This window comes from Amphibalanus amphitrite, unplaced genomic scaffold (assembly GCF_019059575.1).
Source record: "Amphibalanus amphitrite isolate SeventyFive unplaced genomic scaffold, NRLGWU_Aamphi_draft 000308F_arrow, whole genome shotgun sequence".
NCBI classification, from domain to species: domain Eukaryota; kingdom Metazoa; phylum Arthropoda; class Thecostraca; order Balanomorpha; family Balanidae; genus Amphibalanus; species Amphibalanus amphitrite.
In genome coordinates this window covers 392,092-419,310 of record NW_024881803.1, presented here as the reverse complement: position 1 = coordinate 419,310, position 27,219 = coordinate 392,092, and the positions used below count along the sequence as shown (strand labels likewise).

At 48.7% G+C, this 27,219-nt stretch overlaps 1 protein-coding gene across 1 annotated transcript in view; it reads right to left on the bottom strand.

Moving 5' to 3' along the window:
* LOC122388101 (3-methyl-2-oxobutanoate dehydrogenase [lipoamide] kinase, mitochondrial-like) overlaps nucleotides 1-26,392 on the bottom strand; it is a 91,886-nt gene extending 65,494 nt beyond the window's left edge. The window contains exons 1-3 of the mRNA XM_043378889.1: nucleotides 26,251-26,392; nucleotides 23,729-23,923; nucleotides 8,417-8,485 (exon numbers count right to left, since the gene is read on the bottom strand). Of these exons, the coding sequence (XP_043234824.1) occupies nucleotides 8,417-8,485; nucleotides 23,729-23,899 (240 nt within the window). The 5' untranslated portion in view covers nucleotides 23,900-23,923; nucleotides 26,251-26,392. The remainder of the gene's footprint in view (nucleotides 1-8,416; nucleotides 8,486-23,728; nucleotides 23,924-26,250) is intronic.
* Between the last annotated feature and the right edge of the window lie 827 nt (nucleotides 26,393-27,219).

The window sequence follows — 27,219 nt, the reverse complement described above, 5'->3', positions numbered from 1 at the left end:
AAGCAAGGCCCTTTTCCCAGAAAAATTAAGTAAGACTAGCAAACTATAAAACTTAGTCGATATCAATACTTTCGGCACTAGTCTGATAAAAATTCATAGTTCACAACTGAAAGATTTACCTAATAAGTCGTGGGTGGTAAAAATGAGCGATGGATGCTGGCGCAATACACCTCCACGAGCGAGCGAGCGAGCGAACGAACGAACGAAAGAACAAACGAAAAAAAAACGAACGAACAAAGAACACACAAAAAAACGAACGGTCGAACGAACCAACGAAAGAACGAACGAACGAACGAACGAGCGAACGACGAACCGTCAAAACACAGCACCTATCTAAGACGCACTGTATGAGCGCACAGCACGTGCCACAATCTACGAATCTAGCATTCCATCCTGCTGAGCGCATACAGCACGTGTGTTATGCAACCCCGACAGGCCAGGCGTCGTATCGTAACTCTGAAGTGTAACCGCCCGGGGCCGCGCCGACACGGCGCACAGTGGGCCGATATGCCATTCTAGCGCGACAGGGCCTGAATCTTCGAACGGAACCCTTGGTTTTTCGCGAGTAATTCGCGTAAAAAGCGGCCGATCGCAACGAAACTTTCAGTACCCTCGCGATAACTACTTTTACAGCTAACCTGAAAATTTCATGACCCTGACCTTAATGATCTTTGATCTGTGACCTTCTTTCGAGACCATGTTTGGCCGGAATCGCAATTCAGCGTATGTCGGCTCGCATTAGCCGCGGGTTTGCAGTCTTTTCTTGGTTTAAAGCGTTCAAACATGGGATATTAAGCTGCTCCCATGCATTAGGGTGGGTGTCAAGGTCACCAGAAGGTCAGATAAGGTCACTGACCTTTGATGAACTTGGTTCCCTTTTTCGAGTTTTACATGTTTCTAGGGTAGTTTTTGGAGCTGAATTCGAATCTAGCAACCATTTGAACATTTACTATGTAGATTTGGTGCCTTCGTAACATGTTAAACATGTTACAAAGCTGTCAGAGGCGGTTGCCACCTACTGCAAATACCCGGCCAAACCCTTACTGATTGACCTGACCTGACCTGACCCGACCTGGCCTAAATGTATGAAGACATCATCTATGATCGTAAATAACATTATATTCGTGATCAGCACCCAAAAAAACTCATAGCAGCCACCCTTTACGACGTTCTAACAGGTCCCCATTTTCCCGACTTTTGGGTCATTGACCTGACCTGGAAGGTCAACCGATGACCTAGGACCTTACAATTGGGTATCATCAGCTTCCTCTTGTCACGGGCAACACGCTCGTCTTTTCCGCGAAGCTCTAGCTCGATCAGGGGCGAAGCGGCGGGGTGGGGTCCAACGGACCCCTTATATACGTTCGTGGCTGGAAAAACACCACTAGGGGCGAGGGTTGAGCCAAATCTGAGGGTTTATTCCAGAAAGACCGCTAAAAGAGCAATTGAATGCACTTTGCCGCGACGATGTAGCTCTATTGGTCCCCGAAGTATGGGCCGATTTTCGAGAAATGTTGATATATGCAACATTTTACCTTTGATGACCTCTGGTGACGTGACATTTGACCTGACCTAGAAATGACTGATTACTCCATCTGGAATTTCGAGCGCTCTTTCGAATGCCACTTACTACGTGTCGCTATGTGGCCCAAGAGCCGAGTTAGAAGGGGAGTGTTCAATCAACACCTCCCGGCCCGGCGCGTTTGACGCCGAGCACCGGTCCGGCGCGGGTTGATGTTTGGCTGCTACATCCAAAGTCGCAAAAAGTCGCAAAAAATGACTGTTGGATCTTGTAGTGCAATGAATCATTGACATGTAGCGAGATTTTCGAAGCGGTACTCTGCGGTACTTTTTTTAAAAGTCTATTTGTGTGTGACATCAATTATGTGAAGTTATATTTTCGTCTTTAAATCTTTGCGGTGCCAATACATCATAACCAAGTAAGAGTTCGCCATTTTCATGTGGTTATGTGTGTTCTGCAGACCCGGAGCTATCGTTTGATGTACATAAATGTGGAATTCCTCCTCAAATTGTGATTGTTTTCGTGGATCAAAGATACGTTGTCGAAGAGTGCGGGGGACAAGTTCGGTCCAAACGATTCCGAAGTTCGTGTTTAAGCTGAGTTTTCGCCATGAAATAGCAATTGTGTTGGAAAACAAAGACCACAGCAATGTAGTATGATCATTTTTGAACAAATTGGTATAGGTTTCATTGCACATCCACAAAGTACGATTTTTTACCCATGTCGTGCTAGACCTGGCGACCGGCCCAGTGTGCGGCGGCCAGCTCCCGGCGCACCGGCCGAGACCCCCAGACCGGCTCGAGCCGGTCCGTAGTCAGCTGAACGGCAGAGAGGGCCTGCCTCCCCTCTCCTGTCCATCTGCGCAGTGCGCAACACGCCATACTCGGGTCAGGGCCTCCAAGACACGGGAGAGTTCTACATAGAGGAGGTTATCCCGAGGCCCGTCTGTGCCGATCTCCAACTGCGCATACAACAAGGGTCGAAAGTCTTGAATCAGGGACCTTTCCCGCAGTGTTAGGAACCGGAAGGAATTCATATCCTGGCTAAAAAATCGGGAAAACATAGCATGTACGACAATTATATTGCAACATGTATCTTATTCTACCGAAGCATCGAATCGAAACATATTTAGCGATAACGGTTAAGTACTTTCAGATAAAGTTTTCCTACGCGAATTGCATATTATTTTAGATGGCTCGTATGCTAACTGGGTAGTGGGTGTGTAATAATTTTTAATGGTGGCCATAATTTTCATGTCTAATTTCCTTTTGAAGGAATACATATTTTTGTTAAGGACATCATGACAACGGGCAATGGTAATCCGCGCGTGTTTGGATCTTTTTTCAATATTCTTCTGAGAAGCGACATATTTAGCGATATTCATTAGCGAGCTGGGGTGAGCCATGTAATAAAATGACTACTGTATGGGGTAGGGGCTATAAGAAAAAATATTGCCCTTTGTGACGCCACTGTGGCCCTCGGGCGAAGACCTCAACAAGCATTATTGCCCTCGGCTACGCATCGGACAATTAAGCATGTTTCGGTTTTCATTGTTTTTACCCTCGGGCTACAAGGACGTCACATCGGGTAATAATTTTTACTTTTGCCCGCTACTCCATACATTAAACATACGTTTTAGAAGGCTGCTGTTTCTAAGCACGACTACTTTTTCTTCAGAAGCCGTGAGCGTTTCTCTATTATTATTTTTTTTTTTGAATGATTATTACGGCGCACTTCAGAAACATAATAATTTGGTAACTTACAAAAACAAAACTTGCGATAAAAAAACATCATCAAGCTTTGTTGAAGCCCACTGGCGATTCAGCTCTGTAAGACGCTGCACACTCTCAGCTGCAAGCTGTGTCACTGCGTCTTCGCAGTCGTCACAATCATCCACCGCATCCCGTCTGAGGTCGGTCTCTGCCCCCCACTGAAGCCGCTCCGACATCACCCATCCGGTGGAATTATTTCCCTTCCACCGCCACCATCCGGCGTCGCTGCTATCTCCGTGTCTCCGTTTCTACAGTCCACATCTCGGGCTGCGCGGTCTATGTTGGCGCAAACCGTCCCGCCCGCGCGGCGGTCCGCCGCACGTGCGTCGTGCCGGCTGCAGCCAGTTTCAGTGTGCGGGCGGGTGACTCATACTGCCCGCGCGGCCCGGGTCAGGGTCCCGCGGCGCACACGCGAGGTCAGCTGTCATTGACGTGGCAGTCTTATTAACACGGGTGTTCCCCGTGGTGACGGCTGTCACAGAGCCCTGTCACAGCTCTCTGGCAGCTGTCACAGACACACCCGCGGGGCGTGGGGTCGGGGGAGGACCGCCTGAACCCCTCCCCCTCCCCTCGGGGGGTATCGATCGGAGCAGGCACGTGCCCAGCGCGTGGCCGGCAGCTGCAGCCGGCGTGCTGGAAACCAACAGGCTGGATGAGGCAGGGAACAGCCGGTTCGGGCCCAGCCCGGCCCGGCCCCTATCGAACTACCCACAACATCCATGTTGGCTAACTGACGCAGATAAGGTGCAGGAGCGCTGACATTTTTGAGAAGTTGTTCGAGGAGGAAGGCAGCACTGCTGGCAAATAGATAGCTGCAGGTAGCTTACCTAGATCTATGGATCCAGGTCCAATACAAAGAAACGATCATGAACTTTTATAAGTAACAAACATTGTATAACATAATTGTTGATGAATAAAAAAGAGTTGATCGCGTGAAAAAACGAAAAAGTCTAGCAAAACCTTAGCAAAACCCAGTGCCATTTATAAACCACCGCGGCTCCGGTGTCCGTTGCCAATACCACGGCCAATACCAGAGTCGCTAATCGCTAATACCCAGCCAGTTGGCGGGCGTTGTTTTAGTTACCATGGCGACAGTCCAAGCACACATGGGCGGCGCCACCGGGGGGGACGGGGGGGACAGGTCCCCCGCTATCGAAAGTTAGGGGGGTACAGTACCCCCCTATCGGCGAGGCCCGTTCAATAGTTGATAATAATGCATTATAGAGCTATCCGTGGCATTTAATGCATCGTTGGTTAATCAAGGCAGGTTCTGAATAAAGATTGCTGTTGGGATGCATCGCAGGGGTCCTGGCCATCTGCAAAAGGTGTGGAGCTGTGATGTCTGTAGTTATAAGGTGATCGGCAGGGCCTCGGGGATCGTGCCCCCTTTTTGGGGCGCCAGGCAGGGTTATTACTTATTACCTCCCCACCCCACTGCCAGACCCCATTGCCGATAAAACCAAGCTGAAATTCCATTGATTTCCGTTACTAATGAAAATTTTCCATTCCTAATGAGTCAAATTCAAGCATGGCAGTTCTACCACAGGAACCATTTGAAATCTATGCCATTTAACCCCAGCACTTGTGGGGAGAAGTGTTCGGATAGATCACAGGCAGGACCAAAAAAGCACGCAGTAGCCCAAGACCTTATAATTGGATATAGCATCGGCTCCCTCTCGTCAAGGGGTTCGATAGCACTCGTTTTTTTTTCTGCAAAACTAAGTTCGGTCGGCGGCCGAACGGCTGGGGGTCTAATCGAGCCCCCCATCCCTCCCCTTCTTACGTCAGCGGCTGTGAAAATGCCATTACCAGCTGTTGAAACATGGCAGTTGCTTTTGCATGAGTGCACGAAAGGGTTTTAGGTCCGTGATACGTGAAAGGTTCTACATGAAAATTGAGATACACCAGCTTATCAAATTGTGCTCACTGTGGTGCGCTCGGTTTTACCTTGACTAGTCTTTGAATTCTGGGGTGAAACAGACCAGTCAAGAAACCTGTTCCATAAGGAGAGCCACTAATGCTTAAGAGATGTGGGATGAGGTTTCCAGAGACCTTCATTACCTCCCAAAGGGGGTGCCCCGCCATTTGCCAATCCCTGCTGTAGTTGTTACGATTGGAGGGTGAATATGAGAACGATGCAGGTCGTGCCAGCTCGATCATGACGAACACAATGGTGCCGACATCACAGCTCTACTGCCATTTTTGACGAAGTTAATCAACAAGGACCGGAATCCTACCCTGGGGCATTTCACCTGCAGAGGTCGCCGGACCTGAGACCCTTTCACTCAATTTTTTCAACGGTGCATGCGCTCGTTTTTCCCGCGAAGCTCTTGGCAAGTAAAATCCATCAGAAAGTGTGATCTAATAACGGTTGGTGACCTTCCATGACCTAGCATGGCCTTTTGAGTGACCACCGATGACATGACCACTGACGGCTAGCCATTAGCTGCACCCTGCCCGTTGCATATGGATCAGGTGGTGATGTCATGATTCTGAAATTATATTGCAGTTTTGGCGCACTTGTCAGAGCAGAAGACATTCCCACTTTTCCTCCATGACTATGTATATGATGGTGAAGCCCTGAAGCTGACCAGACGTAAGATCGAAAATTTGAAAGTACGAAATGTAAGAATAGCTGGCACTGCTACTTATGCCTAAGCAATTCGCAGCTTGTAGGAAACCAGCTTTGAGTTGGCAAGACTGCAAATTTTGATTTAGAGGCAAGGATGCTTGAAAAGGTGATCGATCTTAGGTGTCCTAGGATAAGTTTGGAAACGGGATGCACCATTCGATGTGTTTTGGGCCTTGCCAAGTTTCGCGGCGTTACGTGCCTCGTTTTTTTTTTTTTGCATACGATCAGTATCTACTTTTGGGATTTTCGATTTTCGGTCCCCGTCCCCCCCTATCGAAAACCCGTGGCGCCGCCCCTGCAAGCACATACATTGAACTCGTGACAGGGTGTCATCAGAAGCGCCGGAGAAAAACATCAGACGGAGACGATCCAACAGGTCAGCCTGCCAACGAACACCCCTACCCAGGTCCCCGACCCACGGGCCAGCATAGAACTGAGCTCGAGACAAACTGCAGCAAGGCTGGCCCGATCTGACGCCCGATCGGAAGAAGGTATAGAGAAGGTACACAACGAAATATATGAAATAAAACTCCCGTTCGGATCACTTGCGAACGAGCACAAACACATGATCAAAACATGATTTACGCCTTCAAAAACAGCATCAAACATAAAAAACACTTAACAGTACACTACTCGCCAAGCCATTGCTGATCCAATCCTCTAGAAAAAACTGTATTACGCAGCTAATGAATCAAAGTACCTCAATGGAAGCATCATCTTCAATGTTTGTAAGATTTAATAAAATTCAGCAAAACATGTTTCCTACAACCAAAGATAACTTCACATGTTTTCAAAATATTATTCGACCAGCACCTATCCGCCACGTTACATTGCGAAGTGTCGCTCAATTTCAGCCACGTCTCAGTCCCAGCGCTTCAGACCGTACAGTGCGGCCATACATAGCTGGTCGCCGTTAGCTTGATGCAGCCACAGGAGTTATCGTTAACAGTAAACACTCCAGTTCTATCAGTGCCCCCCCCCCGGTCCCCCTCCTGCAGCATCTGCCTGCCACGCTGCGCTCACGTGAGGGGGATGGGCAGCGGTAAAAGTCAATATCCTGAGTTCAAAACGGACGATATGGAATAGCCGAACAACTTCAACTTCGAGACGAACAACTTCAACTTCAACTTAAACACCACAGTGAGGGAGTTAACCTCAGCCGTCTGCTAACCGTTCATACTGGCTGCAACCGCAGTTCAGCAGGTGTGCCTCTGTTTCAATAGTGGGTTCAACGGGTACAAAGACGAGCTATAGCGCAGGCTGGCACGGCGCCGACCACGCGGAGCCTCCTCCCTCCCTCCCGTTCCCAGATTGCCATCATCTGACCCAATGACCCAGAGTCGGCAGAGGCGCAATGGGTTACACTGATCCCAAAAATCGCGAGTGGGTCATATCGGCAACACTGAGTCAGAAGACGAAGGCGCACGAGACTGTGGTGACACTGATCAGAACTGCTACGCTTTCCTTCACGATAACATCACCTCCAGCTGGCCAATAGCATTGAGCCATTCAAATAAGGCAGCACGAGCAGGCGCTCAGCACTAGACGACCTCTAACGCACCCTAGCACGCCACGCTAATACCAGTTTCCCTGAACCGGGGGGTTCCCCGTCCATCCCTGAGCCGATCATTGATCAGTGATCAGAGGCCGTAGTATTCCAGTAAAATGGCGACGAAAGAAACCGGCTACACAATACATTTACCGGGATTCCCTGGTCATCCAGTGTGGAGAGAGCGCTCCCAGTCACGGCGAGGTGCTGAGGCCTCTTGCACCAAAATCCTCTTGCACCAATGCTTGGATTATTTTGCATCGTATACCCAGTCCAACTCTCAAATGTAACAATTTGCGTGCAAAATTTAGCAATCACATGTAGGATTATGTATTGGGCTATTGCAAACAAATTTACCACCGTTAGATTAGCTTATTCTGAAACAGGTTTTTCGATTTTACCGTCCAGTACCACTCGCGGGTCCGGTGTTATGTGAGCGGAGTGCACTGCTATAGATGCAGCGAAATCCCCCGACGGAAGAGTTCGGAGTTCGGACTTCGGTGTGTGACGCCTGTTTATCAGACCCAGCCTTCCCCGGTTTGATTAAAGAATAGCTTTTTATGGTACCTATTCATTATTTAGTATCCGAATGGTATGGTCTCAGCTCAGTGGTATATAAAGGTCCTTCGTTGGTGTATTAATACGAGTCTAGAGAAATTATGCACAATGGTTGACTCATTAAAAACTGCTCCACATTCACTAGTAAGTAATTCTCCTGCAGTCATCAATGAGTCACCGGAGGCCCCCGCGCCCCACTTTTTCATTCGTGCCCTATCGAGCCCCAATAGTGACCCCGCGGCCCCCAGAAATGTCCCCCACGGTTCCCAGAGGTGACTCACAGTCCCCAGCGGTGCCCCTACTAGCTCCCCCTGCGGTCTCCCTTCTGTCCCCTTGACCTCCTGAGGCCCTCTCCGTGCCAGCAGCGCGACTACAGTACTCACCACGAGGTGGGCCTCGTCGTTGCTCTTGCCAGTGTACATGATGGTAGCGGGCGTGAGCCGGACAGTCGGCTGCCGGCAGAGGGGTCAGGTCGGAGGTCACACTCACATGGCAGGCAGGTCAGGTCACAGGTCAGTGTAACACCGCGCAGATACCGAGACTAAAGCAATCAACACGCCAAGAAGCAAATGGGATTTTTGTAACTCGTGAAGATGCGTGGCGGTCTGAGTGGTATACTCGTACAGCCTGTGACACCCCAATCCGCTCTGACCTGACCTGACGGTATAACCGCCAAGTCGTCACTCTACTGGCCCCCGGCAGACGCTCCACACGTCACACACCACCATGTTTATTTATGCTTGCGGTGGCTGGGTACATCAGTGGCGGGACGACGGATCACGGAGGTCAACTGCACCGTGTGCAGAAGGCAAGGATAAACAACGAACGTTCTGGCGCGGCCGCGATAGCTCATTTTAGTCACCCCGCGGACGGCTTCTAACCCTCGGAAGATTGACTTATCGTCAGGAACGCACCACGGTTGTATAAATACTAGCAACTTCAGCTAGTAGATAGCTGAAGGAATTAATAGAAATGAGGAAATAATGGGGCATAGCGCAGGCTTTGTGGCGTTAGGAAAACACTCTTATTTGATTATACTTTGAGCATGATAATAGCTGACGGATGTAAAAGCTGTCCGGTGTTTATGAAAAACAGCCATTATATAGCATCAATTCAGGTAATGAACCTTAACACACCAACCAAGGACAAAACTGCAAGAGCAATGCTGATATACATTATACATAATGAGCTGTGTCTAAAACACAATGATGCAAACAACGACGAGGTTAGACTCCTTAATTAAGCAAGGGTGTGAAACCACCACAAGACCAAGGTTTTCTTGCTTTGATGTTGTCCTGTCAAATTATTCCATTATCTGCCTATCGGAACCGGCGAACACAGAATCAGACATGTAAGCAAAAGCTATCGTATATCGCCAGAGGGTATCCACCAAAGCAGGGTCTGCACTCTGCTGTTCTCTTCCTGGTTCGCAAGTTTTCACATCAAGACAGGAAGAGATTTAGCAGGCTGACGCAAAGGCAGTGCCGACATGGCCGTCCAAACAAGATAAACAATGTTAACTTTGAATACCGACAGCTAAAAGCAACTAGACCATGCACGAGTTCGTCGTCAAAATACATACACAGGCGACAGGGGCACCGTCTTACCACCAGCCTTCGCCATTGCGGACGGGTGACGGCGGATGATAGCCAGACGACAGGGTAGGTTGGGCCACCGGGCGACCTTCCCAGCGGGAGCAGGGGGGGGGGGGAGAGGAGGGGTTACAGGAAGAGAGGACCAAGGACAATCCCTTGGAGGACTTGGGACCCCCCCCCAGGGACACCGTGGGGGATCGGGAGAGGGATGAGGAGAAGGGTAGGTGCACCCGGAAAACCGCAGTGAACGGAAGAGACGGTTACGTGTGTACATGTGTTTACCGACACCTGCATGATAAGTGAAACCCAACATTACGTGTCTTGGAAATCCGAATAATTTCCGTCGTATATAAACATGAGTCATGATTGTCAGAACAAGGACGAATGGATTTTTCCTACCTTCAATCTAAATCAAAAAGCAGAGTAAAAATTATCAGTATATCATATTTCTATTAATGAATGACTACAGCCATTATTTAGCATGAAGCACATTGAATCAATGTGGATAGATCAGAACACGGATCAGTATTCAGTAGTTAAATCATAAGACTGTTGCTGTAAACGCTGGCCTTAGCTATACTCTACCTATCGGCGTGGGTTATTTACGTTTTGAGTGTGTCGGTAGATATATTCGATGTGCCAGAATCCCACGAAAATTAAAGCCAGGGCGACCATGGCAAAATTATGCGTGTTACAATCACTATAAAAGAAATGTATCAAAACTATTGATCGAGCATTGCAAACCGTAGAACAAAATCCGCAAAATCCATGCAAGATCGTAATTGCTGATTTCGTCATATGTTCCACTTGCCTGAGCAAGTAAGCACACTATTAGGTATCATCAGTTTTGTCTGTCTAAGCCAACAAAGGTATCCATCACCTCGCGAGGCAGTGCGAACAAGACACCGGCTACCTTCCACGATAATATTCGCCCGGAATCACGGAGAAGGGAAGTCCAGTGGGAAGAACCGCACACCGTAGACATGAGGTAAGACTTAAATCACCTCTGATGTCATGCGAAGCTTTGCAGTCTCAGTCCCCAGAAGATCACTACCTAACAAATCCAGGGATAAATTTTGAAATGTCCACATGGCTGAAAATCGCCATTGAAAACCCAAGGTAGGTAGGTGAGTCACCATATTTCACGGCCATATGTGACAATGCACTAGGCTTGGCTTTCCCTAAGTCAGCAGCGTTTGAGCCCGCTGGACTAACAGCAGTCAGCGCACGGTCGTGTGAGTGAAACCGCAGACAAATCCCCGTTACAACAACTGTTTCCGTTTAAGTACAATGCCCTAAATAAATACACAAAGTGCAATAAATATCGTTCAATGCGGTAAATGATAAAGATTTAGGAGCAACGGAGACCACTTTGTTACCAGGATAACGGATAACACTATACCAGGATAACGCAGACCAAACACACGACAAAACTGGCGGAAATTCGTAGGGGAAAACCTCCCGCGGTCAGTGGCCACGGTAAGAACTAGCCGACAACCGCAAGCAATATGGCCCGGTAGCTTAATATCCCAGTGTCCGGGTAAACCAGGGTTCCGCACCCGGACTCCAAACGGGGCCGGGTCCGTGGGAGCGGCGGTGTGATCAGGACCCGGGGATCCCGGCTCGCCACACTGGTGGATCCCATCGGAGACACAGCGCTGGGAGGGAGTGGGGTCAACCCATCGGTCTCCGAATGGTGGGATGGGGCGGTCGGTCAGGAGACGATAATGGAGTGGACATTGAAGACCAGTAGTGAACAGCAGCGGAAGGCCAAAACGGCAACGAGAGAAAAGAATGCAGTAGGGCTTTCCTTCTGGAAATTTACTTACTCACACCGTTCCCCTTGGGCCTGGCCTGGCCGTGTCAAACCACAGCCAACCAATGCAAATTGCAAGTAACCACGCTTGGTATAAGCATAAGGGCATCATGCTCCTCTAGAGGAATTCTATTTTAGAGGAATTGTTATCAGTATAGAGGAATTGATATCTGGTGTTAATTCCTCTAACCGGGTCCGGCACCCGTCCGCGCGCGTCTCCGCCACGAGATGCGCTATCCCGTCGTCACGGTCTCACCCCGGCCTCTGGCCGAAGGCGCGGGGGACTCCGACCAGCCCATGTCGTGCAGATGGGCTTACCGACAGCGCGAGGGGAAACGACGGTAATGCATGGCCGGGCGCATCAGAGGCGGATCCTCGACGGAGGAGCTATTTCGGGACTGGACGTCAGGCGCGTCATTAGCAGTAATCATATGTCGCTGAGAGCTGTTTTAATCAACACGAGCCCCCAGCGGCAGCGTGACATCAAACTACAGCTTTTTTCTTGATGATAGGCATGAATATAGCATAATCCTATAAAATCTCTGTGAATCTATTACATTAAACAATGGCATAAGAGTCAAAACTGCGGGGATGACTAAACATACAGAAAAGGTTAAAAAAAAAAAACGTGAACATGCAAATAAGTGTGGACATATGACGGAAAGAAGGCGCATGAATTACGTATAAGCACACCAAGCAGATGGGGTAGGTAGTTTCCAAACTGGATACCTACTCAACAATTACAATTAATACATTTTCCCTTTTTTCATCAGCCCATTCAAATGACACAAAATATAGATTACACCACTATACCCATCGGCAGATATGGAAGCGTCCTGAGAGGGCATAATCTATCTTACTATTTGAACAGGATCCATCTGTCTGTCTGTCTGTTTGTCCGCCACGCCGTGTAGTGGGTTCAATTTAGCCGGCCTACAGGGCAGACGGTATATCGTAGGGGGTTGAAATTTGCACACCTTATAGGTGACAGAGCGGGTCAGCGCCTTTTCTAGGTTCCGACTCGCTGGGGTGCACGGTTCGCGCGTGGGGCGCGCTGGAAGAACGCCAATGAAATTTTGATCGGTTCGTAGATCTTCATTGAGAGCCGGGGTCGACAAACTTTGTGGACTAAATGCATGCCGATCGGCGGCGAGTGCCTCGCATTGGCGGATCGGCAAGTTATTAATTTGAATAAAAAGTGGCGAAAAAATGTGTTGATTTTCGTTCAATGGAAACAGTTTGTGATACGAGTATACAAATGCACCGTGTTTGCCGCAATGCGCCACTTTGATGACAAGGCGCCATTTTTGCCGCAAATCGCATAGTTTTGTCAAATATGACCCGATAAGGGTACAATTTGGTGCAAGGGTGCATGCTCAAACAACAGGTACAGATGCGCCGCATTTGCCGCAATGCGCCACATTTGCCACAAAGCGCCATTTCCGACAAAATCGAGTAAAAGCAATGGAATGGCACGAATTATTCTGTGACCTGACATGACCCAGCGGTGTTGGTAGGGGTAGGGGTAGGGGTAGGGGTAGGGGTAGGGGTAGGGGTAGGGGTAGTGTAGTGGTAGGGGTAGGGGTAGTGGTAGGAGTAGTAGTAGGGGTAGGGGTAGTGGTAGGGGTAGTAGTAGGGGTAGTGGTAGGGGTAGTGGTAGGGGTAGTGGTAGGGGTAGGAGTATGGGTAGTAGTAGTGGTAGGGGTAGGGGTAGATGTAGTGGTAGGGGTAGGGGTAGTGGTAGGGGTAGTGGTAGGGGTAGGGGTAGTGGTAGGGGTAGTGGTAGGGGTAGTGGTAGGGGTAGGGGTAGTGGTAGGGTAGTGGTGGAGGCAAAAGCAGAACAGTGGCCCGGGCTGATCCCAGCGGACGAGAGGTGACCATGTGACCTGGCTTGACCCAAAGCGACCGGGGCTGACCCCTTTGACCCGTCTTGACCCCGTATCACCCAAATTTCATCCAACAACGCCCTCAGAACAGTTCTTTTTTTAAAGTCTCTTCACATTTCCGTCCATATCTATGCTTCTAGACGACACATCGACATGAATCAAACACCATTCGAAAGCAAATTGGCTGGTGCCGCAATTTTTTCTACCACGCAGCAAAGCAAGTGGCGCAGCCGCTTGTCTATATTACTATTTGAGGAAGGTGCGTCTGTCCGTTACCGAGGTCCCAACTTGGTGGTGCTTTGCGTGGACTACAGGCCAGACCGTTGCACCTAGCCCGGTGAAATTTGCACAACTTATAGATCAAGGATGCGCGACGTGCCTTTGAGGGGTCTCAGCTCGATCGGATTGATAGGGAGCGCGTGGCGCGTGCTCAAAAAGTGCAAATTCGCGTCATAGACTTTACATGTATAAATCGGCGTGCGAAATCGGGCGAAAACGGCTAATTTTGGCCGACACGGGTCCAGTCCCCGTGCAATATCTTGGTGACCAGGGATCCGACCGGCACGGGGAAAACAGCATCGTGTACAGAATTGAACAGGCTATTGAATGGTGTGCAATGCAGAGGATAGCACGCGCCACGTGCACCGGAGAGGGCACTTTTATTTGAAAAATTGCGGTTTTTGAGGGATTTTGAATTACTTTTATTTTTAGGTGACCGTTAAATGGAGCGAGTTGAATCAACGCCTATTTGCAAGAGAAAGGTACCGCCTATCATATAAAAATTGTGAAAAGCTGTTTGATCCAAATCAAGGTGGTACAAATCACGGGAGAAAATGGTGTTTGTCAATTTTGTGTCACTTTGTTCATCAAAATGGCTTTGCTCCATGATCTGATGTATCTGGCAATTGAAAATGGCACCGTTGGAAAGAGCATTCAATTCTGACCAAGGTTCAGTCTTCATTTTTGCATGATGAGCAACAGTATTCTTAAAAATGTAAATTTTCCAAACCATTGCATCGTCATTTTTAGCGAAATTCATCGATGGCCCTCAAAAGACTTCACGCCAGTTTTCGAATCATTCTAAAGTAGAACGCATGATAATACGACACGGGCACCTCGATGCGATGTATCTTTTTTATTACAAAATGCTTGGCCGTCAAAAAGCAATCGAACGAAATGGATAGGTACCAGCGAAATCGACACAGACCAACCCAATACCCACGGGTAAAAATAACCCTTCTTTGCGTTGCGGAGCACGCGGGTAACCCTAGTAACTACTATAGGTAAAGTCCTGACAAAAATATTACTCATCATAATCACTGCAAAACTAAAATACTGAGCGAGCTGTGGTCTGTTCAGCCTTTATCACATCTTTTTTAATCAATAGGTGTTATCAAACCAGCGGTAAGCAGGAAAATGAAGATTCATAATCGCGTACTTGATAAGCTGAATGGACTTCTTCCAACAGTCGATTGATCCAGAACCGACATTGCATCACGGTTTTATTACATAAGACAGACGTTCAACGAACCACGGCCAGAGCCGGGTATGTCCGCTGATATCTAGAATTATCCAGATACAACCTGTAAAATCTCACCTTGATACGTAATCGGCATGACAGTAGGCGTTATACAACAATCAGCATCCCCTAACTGCGGAATTACTCAAGTACCGCAGATGGTAAACAAACATTACTGAAGCATCAGGTGCAGACGCACTACTCGTCTACACACGTCCCCAATATCGGAAGGGAGGTGCAACACTGTTGTTTGTTTGAACTAGGAGAAACAATTAACGTCAGCATTCGCCTCATCACTTGCCAGATAGTTACAGGTACCAACTGGTTTGTACCCACTTACCTAATATATTCCCATCAAGAAACGGGAACTAAAAGACGATCAGAAAAGGCCAAAATAAAAACTGGTTTACCAACACAAACATGGACTCCATGTGAGTGAGGGAGTAACATTGGAGTTTAAAAGTATTGAGCTCCCCAAAGGCTTCAAACTAGAAGAACTAATGAGTAAATCATCATCATCATCATCATTTATTTCGTTTGGAACTCCGTATTCACGGCTATTCTGTCCAAGTGTCAATACATAAATACATATACGCTGAATGGTAAAGATGTTAAAGGAAAAAAAGTACAGCACGTATGACGTGGTATCACACATTATAAGAGCCTAAAGCGCCCTCCTAAAGCGCCTGCGACACCCAGCAGACGTTTTACTGTCACGCACATCCAGGGCCAGTGAGTTCCAGCGTGCAATGGCGCGGTACCGGAAGAACCGCCGCGCCTGCTCGGTGCGGGGTTTCGGCAGCTGGAGCAGGTCGCTCTCAGTGGCACGAGTCTCCCTACTAGAGACGTCACTGCGGCGCTCGAGCCGCTCCGAGAGACACCTCGGCGCACTGGTATTGTTAACCAAGTAGTGAACAACACCGCAGTCACTCTCCGCCACAAGCTCGTCTATCTGGGGCCACCCGAGCTCCTCCAACAGCGGAGTCACGTGTGCTGAGCGGCGCGCTCCCATAACCACCTGTGCGCAGTGATTAATAACTCGCTGCACGCGGCGACGCTGAACAACGCCACAGCCCGACCAGACCGACAAACAGTAGCGGATGTGGGGGAAGATCAGCATCTCAACGATCAGTTTCTTCACTTCTTTCGGTAAGCATCGCGAAGATTTACACAGTCCTCCTAATGTGGCGTAGCATCGGCGAATCACCTCCGTCACATGTGGCTCAAAGGTCAAGCCAGAGTCGACAATTACACCCAATACCTTAATGCTAGCGGAAGTTTGAATAACATCATCTCCAAACTGTACATTAAAATCAAAGTCAAGCTGCCTCCTACGTGATTTTACAACTAACAGTTCGGTCTTTTTGGGGTTGATTTTTAGGCAGTTTTGAACAAACCAATGACTCGCAATGTCTAAAGTACATTCGGTATCTGTCTTCAGCTCTAAAATTCGCTTCGGTGATGCTAGATGTAAAAACTGAACGTCATCGGCGTACATCACTATTTTGGAGTCGACATAGGACGCAAGATCGTTTGAAAATAGCAAAAATAAGATCGGTCCCAAAAGTGATCCCTGTATCACGCCGTGGGTGATTGGCTTCACCTCCTCACCACCCCGCACCATCTGGCACCTGTCACTCAGCCAGTCACGGAACCAGTGTGCGCTAATGCCGTACCAGCCCAGCTTTTCCAGGAGCCGGGGATGCTGGACACTGTCAAAAGCCTTGCTAGTGTCGGCGGTCGTGAGAGAACCGATGAGACCGTCATCCAGACCATCCATGAGAAAACTGACAGTATCCAGCATCGCCGACTCCGTGGATCGGCCGGGCCGGAAGCCGTGCTGCACCTCGGAGAGAATATTGTGCGTGAGCAGGTAAGTCATCAGCTGACCGCAAACAACACTCTCAGCGACCTTAGCAACAGTTGACAGGAGCGACAGCGGACGATAGTTAGACGGGTCATCCATCGAGCCAGACTTATGCAACGGTATGATATGAGCCACTTTCCAGTCGGCGGGTAACTTTCCAGACACCAGCGACGAGTTAATGACCTTTAACAGATGCGGGCCTATCACTGGGAAAGTCATGCGCAGCATACCTATCGTGATACCGTCACCACCACTCGCATTAGACGCTGACATACGTTTCACGGCAGCTGACAGCTCTGACAGTGTCACGGGGTGGACGCGGAAAGCGCCGCTGACCACGCGAGGCGGCCGCGGCGGCAGCGGCTCGGTCACGCGCTGCGCCTCCTCCAGCGCGGCGGCCACGCTCGGGCCGACCGACGCGAAGTACTCGTTTAGTCTGTCAGCCCAGCGAGGGCCACTCGGAGATGAAGACGCAGAAGACGCTCCGGCTCTAGGTGAGATGAGGAAGCGTCTGATGTCCTTCCACGTGGTACGGCGCGACCGGCGGTAAGATGTCAGAAAGAAGTCTGACTTGGCGCTGATCTGGGCGCTCTTCACTCGGTTCCGACAGAGTCTGTACCGCTGGGCCGCTTGCTCGTCAGCCGGCTGAGCACGTCTCTCAGCGTCGGCCAAGTCACGCTCTCTCATCATGGTCTGCAGCTCGTCGTTTTCGGTGATCCATGGCGCCGGCGAGTGTCTCGGTCTGATCTTCTTCTCAGGCATGTGTCGGTCAATGACCGGCGACCACACCGCCAGCCATGCCTTCCACTTGTCGGCAGGATCAGTGGCGCTGTACACGGCCGACCAGTCGGATACTAGCAGCTCCAAACAGAGAGCGTCCGGCACCAGGTCTCGCGTGGACCTGATGGTGACCTCCGCGGGACGGCGGCGCTCCCGCTGGAGGGTGGTCTCAGCGATCACCAGATCGTGATCCGACCAGCTGCACGGCTCCACTCTGGTCGCCGTGATGTCATCAGATTGCCGCACTAGGACGTGGTCGATCAGACTTCCGCTAGCCGGTCGAGTTGGACAGCTGACCAGCTGCTTCATGTCCATGGCGCTGATCATCTGCAGGTAGCGATGAACATCAGCCTTGTCGGGTTTGAGTGTGTCGAAATTGGTGTCTCCGAGCACGAAAACAGGCTTTCCGGTGCAAATAGCGTGCGCCAGCTGGGTCTGGAGGTCCTCAATAGCGGCGGTCACTGGGGCACTCGGTGGGCGGTAAATGACTCCGACTACCACCGTGGTGACGCCGCGCACACTGACCCACAGAGACTCAAGCTGGGAGTCACCGGTCGGTGTCGATAATGTCTCGACTCGCAGCGAGTCCCGGTAGACCACACAGACTCCCCCTCCTCTCGCACGACCGGAGGGCGCAGGGCGGTCACACCGCAGCACCTTATAGCCAGGGAAGATCAAAAAGCTGCTGTCGATACTCTCGTTTAGCCATGTTTCAACAAGACCCAGAATATCGATAGACATCGTTTGCAGAGTGCAGTTCACATCATCTATGGATGGCATTAGCGAGCGCACGTTGAGGTGTGCTATCTTCAGTGGTGACCGGATGGGCTGGCCAGTGTTGGATCTGCTGTCAACCGCCGCTGAGTTCAACGGCCGTCTGCCGGCCCGCTCCGTCTGTTTCACCGAGAGTCGCGGTGGACAGGAGAGGCAGCGGTAGCGCTGGGCCGTCAGGCGAGCGGGCGAGACCGGGCACGGACAGCGTGCACGGGAGCCCGCGGAGCCGTCAGTCCGGCCGGGGTAACGGCTCCCCCTGCTCCGCCGCCCCTGCACCCGGCGGCCAGCTCGGGCCCCGCGGCGGCGGCCAGCTCGCCGCCCACCGGCGGTCTCAGGACGGCGGCGAACGGCGGCCGCTCTCCCCGGCCCGGCCGCACCCCAGGCCCACGGTCTGGCATCGCCCCTGATCGGGCGCTGCGGCCCCAGCCAGAGGGGCGGGTGGCCTTGACCGCAGACCAGGTCCGGTAGAACGCGGTGGAGAGTGGTGTGGCTCGCTGATTGGCGGACAGTCTCTCCTCCTCTTCCCAGACCGGTAGAATGCGGCGCGGCCGGCCGCGTATTTACAAATTGCAACCGAGCTCCGCCGTGGGGTAAGGTGGGCAGGGGTTTTCGCACTACGGCTGCGGTTGAACTACCGTCTGTGGTAGAAACTTCAGGATGATGGCGCGTTTCATACGAAATCTGGCGCAATGTTTATTTGCTTCTGAACTTGTATTGTTATTGCTGTGAACTCTTGAAGTGGGAGTGTTTCAATAACAATTTGTGGATTATTTGGGTTTCTTGATATAAAAATCGAATAATATTATGAAACATTGTGTGGAAACCGCAAATACTGATATAATCAATTGCTTAGTTTGGGAATTGATACACATTTTGTAGAGGTTTGTCTGGCAAATGGTGTAACAAACTTCAAGCCTATCATGATCTGAAGCTGTTGCAACAAATCAAAATTGCTTTGATGTTCCATAGTACCTTGTTGGAAAGACTGGAGCATGGTTCAAGATGATGTGTAAAAATTCAAGAATTGTGCAAAAGCTTATGACTGAAGAGCGAAAACAGTTCTATATGATTGCTCAATGAAACGTGGAAATGGACGACAAAAGTAGAGTTTCAACATTCCAGCATGTGAGAATAACTTCAGAACTTCATAGTTCTTGTAGAATTGTATTCTCCTTTTGTACAGTTCTAGGTTTTGTTAGGGTATTTCAATTTCAATGTGTTAGTTGAGATATAGGTACACTTTGCGGACAAAATTTAGAATCATTGCATGGTAGGTACTTGTTCGGTAAAAAGGTATGTGATTAATGCCATGAGAAAGTTTTTTATGATTAAATATATGTTCATTGTTGTACCTACAAAAATGCAAGCTTACTAGCACCTAGTTATTGAATCAAATCGAAAGTATTTGCTATGAATGTAAATATGTACCTGCAAAGTATGTCAATAAATTTGTGTGATGTTGACCAGAGAGCTGTTGCTGTATCATCTGGGCATTTATGTTGCTTCTTACATTAGGTGTTAAGCATAGTAATTACCTATGGGTGAACTTTGTGCCAATATCTTCAATTCACAGTGTATGTAGCATGTCTACAACCCTCACTGATCCTGCTATAGCTATAGGCATTTGGCTCCAGCAAGACCAAGGGCATGAACTTCACAATTGCACAACCTTTTTATGCACCACTAGTCACTTTTTTTCCTTAAGGTGCACATGGCAGTGTACACAATAATGTGCAGAGGGCCTACACAAAAACAACATGACTAGTGTGCACTATGATGCACAGCATTGTACCCTGATTATTTGAAGATTCTAATCACTCAACAGTCAGGAGGTCATTTTTGAATGTCACATTTATTATACATCACTTGTCAAACAAGAGTGCATGATGACACACATTTTGACAAGCAATCATGGTAATATTCCAATAAGTTGGACACCTCCCTGGGCGTGATTTTCCAGGAAGGTACCTCTGCAGGTGTTGTGGTAGGTTAGGTTGAATTGGGGTTAGGTGAAGTAAGGCAGTCAGGATCAGGTCAGACCGTAAGACCTGGTCAAGTTGATTTTAATATTTCATTCTAATTTGACATAGATGCCTATTACCTATGTTTTTGCTCCAGACTGAACTTCATTAGGCAATGAGTTCATTTTGTGTTGTTTTTTATCTGTCTTGTTTTGTGTTTTTGTCCCTTATGTTTTGCCCCATAGGCAAGGGTGGAGCTTTTCCAGCGAAGGTGGTGCTGGTGGGGCAAAAAGCTGTCAAACCTGCAATGCTCGGTTGTTAAGTTAGATTATGTGCAACACTGAATCAATTCTTTTAATTACAGAACTAACATTTTGAATTACACAGACATTTCAAAGCTCCTCAATGCCAACAACATAGTGGTTTGCTAAGCAACGAAGTTCTACAAATAAGCAAAAGTTGGAGGGGCAGAACGCTTTTTTTCTGACAGCTTCGTAACATGTTACGAAGGCACTAAAACTACTTCAGTACAGGGTGTAACGAAATTATCCGGACATCTATTTTTTCGCCATATCTGTTTGCACAGTTTCCTAATCCTTCCTGATGTTAGAAGTGGGGATATTGGATGAATACGTGCCTCTGCTATCGGTTTTCAACTCAGCAGTGACCTGACCTTGTCATGTGACTGTTGCTCTGAGTAGGAGTCGATTCGCAGACGGGTTCACATGGTAGTTTTCGTCCAAGGCAGTTGCGAGAAAGGGATGCAATCTCTCCTTTCGTGGTAAAATTGCATGGCGGCATCCACGGCGTCATGAGCCAGAAGCTGGTCTGCCAGCAGCTGGACATCAGCAGCAGCCAATTGCACATCTGCCTGAGGTGTAATAATCTGGGACTTCGGTGGCAGACTCAGCCCAGTCGTGACCACAAAAGCCGCCCTTTGCCAAGTGGTGAGGAGAGTCATCAAGATAGCGGCAAGGAAACGGCACCAATCAATCCGCAAATTGACTCGAATTCTTACCAAGTCAGATAATAAGAGATCCCATATCATGCTTTACCGCTACCCGCCCTTTAACTTGGTTCTAGTGCCCTTCAAACTGAAAAAGACAACGAAACTGACGGGAAAACAACCAGTTCACCACCTTTCGCCTCACGCCAGATCGCGTCCACTGGTTGAAGAATGATAAGGGTGAGGTGGTCTGGTTGGATGGGTAGCCGTTCGAGCTGTATTATCTTTTGAACCGTCAAATCGGCCATGTATGGGCGGCCAGCCGCTCGAACTTCCTGGCCTTCGCCGCCGTCAAACATCCGGACAACATCCAGAACTGGAGCATGTTCAGCTGCCTAGCGATCCTCCAATAGAACATAGTGTCACAAAATACCGCCATCAACGTCAAGTATTACCGGAGAAACATACTGGCCAATGAATAGTCGGAGGCGCTCAACCAGACGGTATAGGAGGCCCTCCTATACCGTCTGGTTGAGCGCCTGAGGGCTCGGTTTCTGAACGCGCACTGATGCCTGATTCAAGCCACGCTGTCTTCATGCGGGACGGCGCGCTACTTAAAAGTCCCTAAAAGAACGGGAAGTGATGCCGATAGAACCTTCAATCATTCTGGGCTAACGCTTATGACTTGGAAAAAGTCGCGATCCCAATTCAATCGAAAACCTGTGGGCTCTTGTTCAGTATGTATGTATGTATGTATGTATTGACACCAAAAGCCTTCCACATATGGTGTGGCGATTACGGCTTAGGTGACTGAAGAGACGCCCGCCACAAGCACCGCCCAACCGCTGCCACAGGTTTAGACGGCGTTGGTCCGCATCAAAGCCAGTGTGCTGGAGAATACATTGGCTGAAATGCTCCAAAACATTCGCCACTGTGTTTTTATGAAAGGTGGCTACATGCTCAGTCAAAATAAAAAGTACCAGAATGTTTTGCTTTTTAATTACAGCGGGAAGAAAGATGTCCGGATAATTTCGTTACACCCTCTGTAATGTTCAAGTGGTTGCTAAATTCGAAATCAGCTCCAAAAACTAGCCTAGAAACATGTTAAACTCGAAAAAGTGAACCGAGGTCATCAAAGGTCATTGAGCTGACCTGACCTTCATGTGACACCCACCCTAATGTATGGGACCAGCATCATATCACATATTTCAACGCTTGAAACCACGTAAAGACTGCAAACGCGCGGCTAATGTGAGCCGACATACGCCGAATCGCGATTCGGGCCAAACATGGCCTCGAGAAATAGGTCACAGGTCAAAGGTCATTTGGGTCAGGGTCATGAAATTTTCAGGCCAGGAGTAAAATTGATAAAATCGGGGGTATTGAAAGTTTCGTCGCGATCGGACGGTTTTTACGCGAGTTACTCACGAAAAACCGATGGGGTCCGCTCAACGCCTCCCCCTATACCGGCGAGGGAAAAGCGCAACCAAAAAGACAAAAATATGCACATGCGATAACCTATACTGCGAAAAAAGGTGCATCATTTTTTAACGTCGCCGACAAATTGTAATTACCCCAAGCTCAGGCGGATGTATGGTAGAAAATACCCCAACTGAAATACACTACGGCGGAAATAAAATACCCTACGGCGGAGCTCGGTTGCAATTTGTAAATACGCCGGCCGGCCAGGGTTCGCGGCCCATATCCAGTGCCGGGCGACAATGTAAACACACATTGATATGGCTAAAATACTAATGATCGATGGGTAAAAGTCACTTCACTCGGTAAAAACAGTCTCTCACTCGGTCTCTGCACTCGTTCAGCGCTCAGCACCCGGCCAAAACGCGAAAAACACCAGAAAAACACGGAGCGTCGCGCGCCGCGGCCGCCATAGTCAGGCGCCAGCTGACGAATTTCAATGATAATGCCTATCATTGAAAACAACAACGCAATTTTTTTTTTAAATAAATTTAGCTCGAATGTTTGAATGGACGTGTTGGCAGATCCGAAGCCCACGCTAAGCAGAGCTTGTTGCGTGGACCCCGACACCTTCCGTCCGATTGCGCAATCCAGGTAACGGGATAATTTATATGCCAAAGTTTAACGTGTCCTTCAAAGCCGGACACGGCCTGTCCCACTCAACTGACTTCAACTGGGTGCGGCTGCTCCCACCAACCGCAGACCATCACCGTCAGGAGTCTCAAATATCGAGCGCCAGAGCGACTCGAACCCGGGCTTTGACTACCGGGCGTCCAACGCTCTATCAACTGAACTACGGGACAGACAAGTTGACATATGAACTGATAATTCTGTGAATATTCCTACATATTTTATCAGAAACGAATATGATAATTATGACAAAACGGTTTGTTGTCCAATTATAGCCCTGAACCGATCCAACACAGCACATAAACGCATCCACAAACAATATACCAACTGAGGCTATCAGACAAAGGACGAATATTATCTGAGGGACCCTCAACTAGAACAACACACACCCCACCGCCAGAGCGGACTGACAGAGCACGCCTCCGCTGGGCGGCGAACAGACCTTGGCGGCTGCCGTGTCGATGGCCGCCTGATTGTAGTAGCTGGTCATGTGCTGCGTGCGCGCCCGCTCGGCAGCGCGCTCGCCGTGAGGCCAGGCGCCATCAGAGAGGCGACGCGCACCGGCCGGCCGAGACACCGGCACCAGACGCACACAGGAGCGCAGGGCAGCCATACCGCCGCTGGTGCAGAGATGACTCTGGCAGGGAAAAGGTGCATTGTCAGACATAGTCAGAAAAGGAGAGAATTGTTCAGTGTAACAGCATGCTACAAATATCAGACAGGAGCACTGTGAGTACAATAGCTAATAGCATGTGATAAAAAAGAACTTAGAACAAATTGACTGATACTGCTGGTCCAGTGCTGATGGTTTCCACACCAGTAGCGGCGTAACACCTTCAATTAAGGGGGGGGGCAGTGGGCACTGCCAACTCTTGGTCCCATTCTTTCCATGCAATGTCCATAGGGCTAATGTTAAAATGCCCAAATCAAAGGGGGCAAAGTACCCCGGTGCCCTGCCCGTTCCACCCCCTATGTTCCACACTTCAACTTGCTCGTTCATTTCAGAACAGGAGTTGTTCTATTAGGTAAATCATGTGTCCTTCAGCTTCTCTTCAGCTTAAGTCCTCTCATGATAGGGAAAAAATATATACTCATCATAGCAAATAAAATGAAAATATGTCACTAATTAGTGTGGTCACATGGTATCCCTAAGAACAGGCACCACTATTGATAACTTACTTAAAACTTTTCTTCATCTTCTGATCTGATAATTGTGATAACGACACCTGTGACAGCTAAAAACGTGATAACCATAGCACTGCACGGCGGACATCTGCCTGCACTGCCAGAATGACTAAATACTAATTTGAATTGAGTATTATGCAATAGCAAGAGGTGTCTTGACCTCTCAAATAAATGGAAAATCACAAAAGAATACTGATAGTGTGATATAGTGTGTCTAATAGTGTGAAGTGGGCACTCAGCATCAGCACTCTAACTCTGCAAAGTGAGAGCAAACAGATATTTGAAGATAAGATAGATATAGCACTTTCAAACGCAAACGATTCAAACAGCACACGAATGAATAATAAACCTTGGACCGCGAAGAACCACACTGCACAGTGCACACACTTCACTGTCAAAACGACCCATCTACTCATACATGCTTCTATGCAGACACACTTTTCCGACCTGCACGAGTCCTTCTCCTAAGAAACATCTAACGTGGGGCGTTGGCGCGTCTCTATCATACACGGTTTCCTTCCCCCTTCCAATTCCATTGGGCCGGGCAGGGAAACCAAACAGGTGAGTTAAACAGGTGAGTACTCAATGACTTGTGCCATTGTTCATGTGCCAGAGGAAAAAATCATGTCACAAACCATGGATCTTGACATGTGTTACTTTGACTTGTATGGGATTGGGAATGATAATGTGGTTTCTTTCGTCATTGCATTAAAAATGTTAAATCTTTTTTAACATGCATACTGCATCCCAGCAAAATTTTCATAACTTAATTCAAATTGAAATCACAGAACAAATTAACCTCAGCCTAGCTACAACAAATTACAAAGCCAGAGCATGAGGCAGGATTAGGAAGAACGTCAAAATGGAAATACAAAGCGAATCGACCGGCAGGGCACTTCAGTTTGATGCTCACCATAGTAGATGCTCACCATAGTAGATAGGAAAGAGGCATAGGGAGCGGATGCTCATAGGATGCTGCCTCTTCTCAGTGTCATATGACGGTCATATCTGTTCTTGAATGCGTTGATGCTTGGACTCAGTACCACATGTTCAGGCAGTTGGTTCCACTGGTCCACAACTCTTGAGGAGAAAAATTGATTGCGTCTGTGCAGCCGATGCCTTGGCTTTTGCAGTCTGAGAGCATGTCCGCGTGTCCTTTCCCTGTTTGTACTGGTCTCTAGTTTCAAAAACTCTTCTCCAGCATTCACCTTGTCATGTCCATGGACCAGCTTGTAGACTTCAATCATGTCCCCTCTAACCCTTCGATCTGCCAGTGATGTCAGTTTCAGTTGGTCTAAACGATCTTGGTAAGGGAGATTGGCGAGTTCAGGTACGAGTTTTGTCGCTCTCCTTTGGATCCTCTCCAACCTGTTGACATCCTTTTGGAGAAACGGGGACCAAGCTTGGATGGCATATTCCATGTGAGGGCGTATCAGTGTTCTGTAAATTGGCAGGAACATTTCCTTGTCCATGAAGGTGAATGTCCTCTTCACTCTTCCCAGCATGGAGTTCGCTGCAGCTGCCGCTCTCGTAACCTGCTCTGATACTTTGAGGTCTGGCGTTATTGTGATTCCCAGGTCCTTTTCTTTAATGGTTGAGGTAAGAGTGGTGTCCCCCATTGAGTAGGTGTACAGTGGATTTTTTGTCCCGAAATGCATCACCTTGCATTTGTCTTCATTGAAGGTAAGCAGCCATTTCTTGGTCCACTGTTGCAGCCTGATAAAGCAGTGCACTGCCGTATCTATTTTGAAAAAAACAGCGATATATAAAATTACTCACCAATAACGTGAAAGAATGTGTCCGAAAACAGCCTATTTTCTCACACCACAACAATCACCACAAGCCCATGGAGCCGACGACAAGTTGAAGTGTGATTGAATTCACAGAAATAAAGAAGTCAGCTGAAAACATGTTTTGACTCAAAAGCGCAATTTTTGTCACTCTCATCTGACGTTAAAAAGCTGCTAAGCTTAGCTTGCAAATGACAATATGCAGCAAAAGAAACAGCTGATCTTTTAATCAGAATCCAGAACACCAAGATACAACTATCATGCAACAACCCTGCAATGGGTAAATATTGGGGAAGTTGAAGTTGGGACAGACTGTAGGTATATTTTGTATAAAATCGGTAGTCGGACGGTATTTTATTGAATTTTCAGCCATGCATTGGGCCATTGGACTGGTGACCGGTTGTTGGCTACCTACTAGATTCTTATCATGACAGGCAGAGGCAGATTGGAAGCATGGGTTTGATCGGACCACTCAATTTTGATTGGACCCGCTCTTTTACCTATAGTCTTCGACAATAGTTGCATCTTTCAGACTTTCAGCTCCAGTTTGGGTGTGACCCTTTCTCCGCTAAGTGTGCACAGTGCACACTGCACAGTGCACACTGCACATCTAAACTTACTGCATTTCAGGAAAATAATTGTTGGAATGACTTTTGGAAATCGTTACGTAATGAACGCAATTATAATAACCGAATAACCGTATCAGCGATATGATGAAGCGAACCCCGGCAAGCCCTGCGGTGGCAGCCGGCAGGTACCTAGACTAACATGAACATCGTGCCGCTTGTACGGGCGCACCAAGCATGGGTGCTGAATCCACAACATTATGTTCGGAAGGGGAACCAACACCGCGCCCTGCTGGGGGTCCTGGATTTCCACGCCCTGCTGGGGGGGTGTTTGAACACCCCCCCTTGTAACTCGGCTCCTGGGCCACGTAGCGATACGCGGAAGGCGGCGT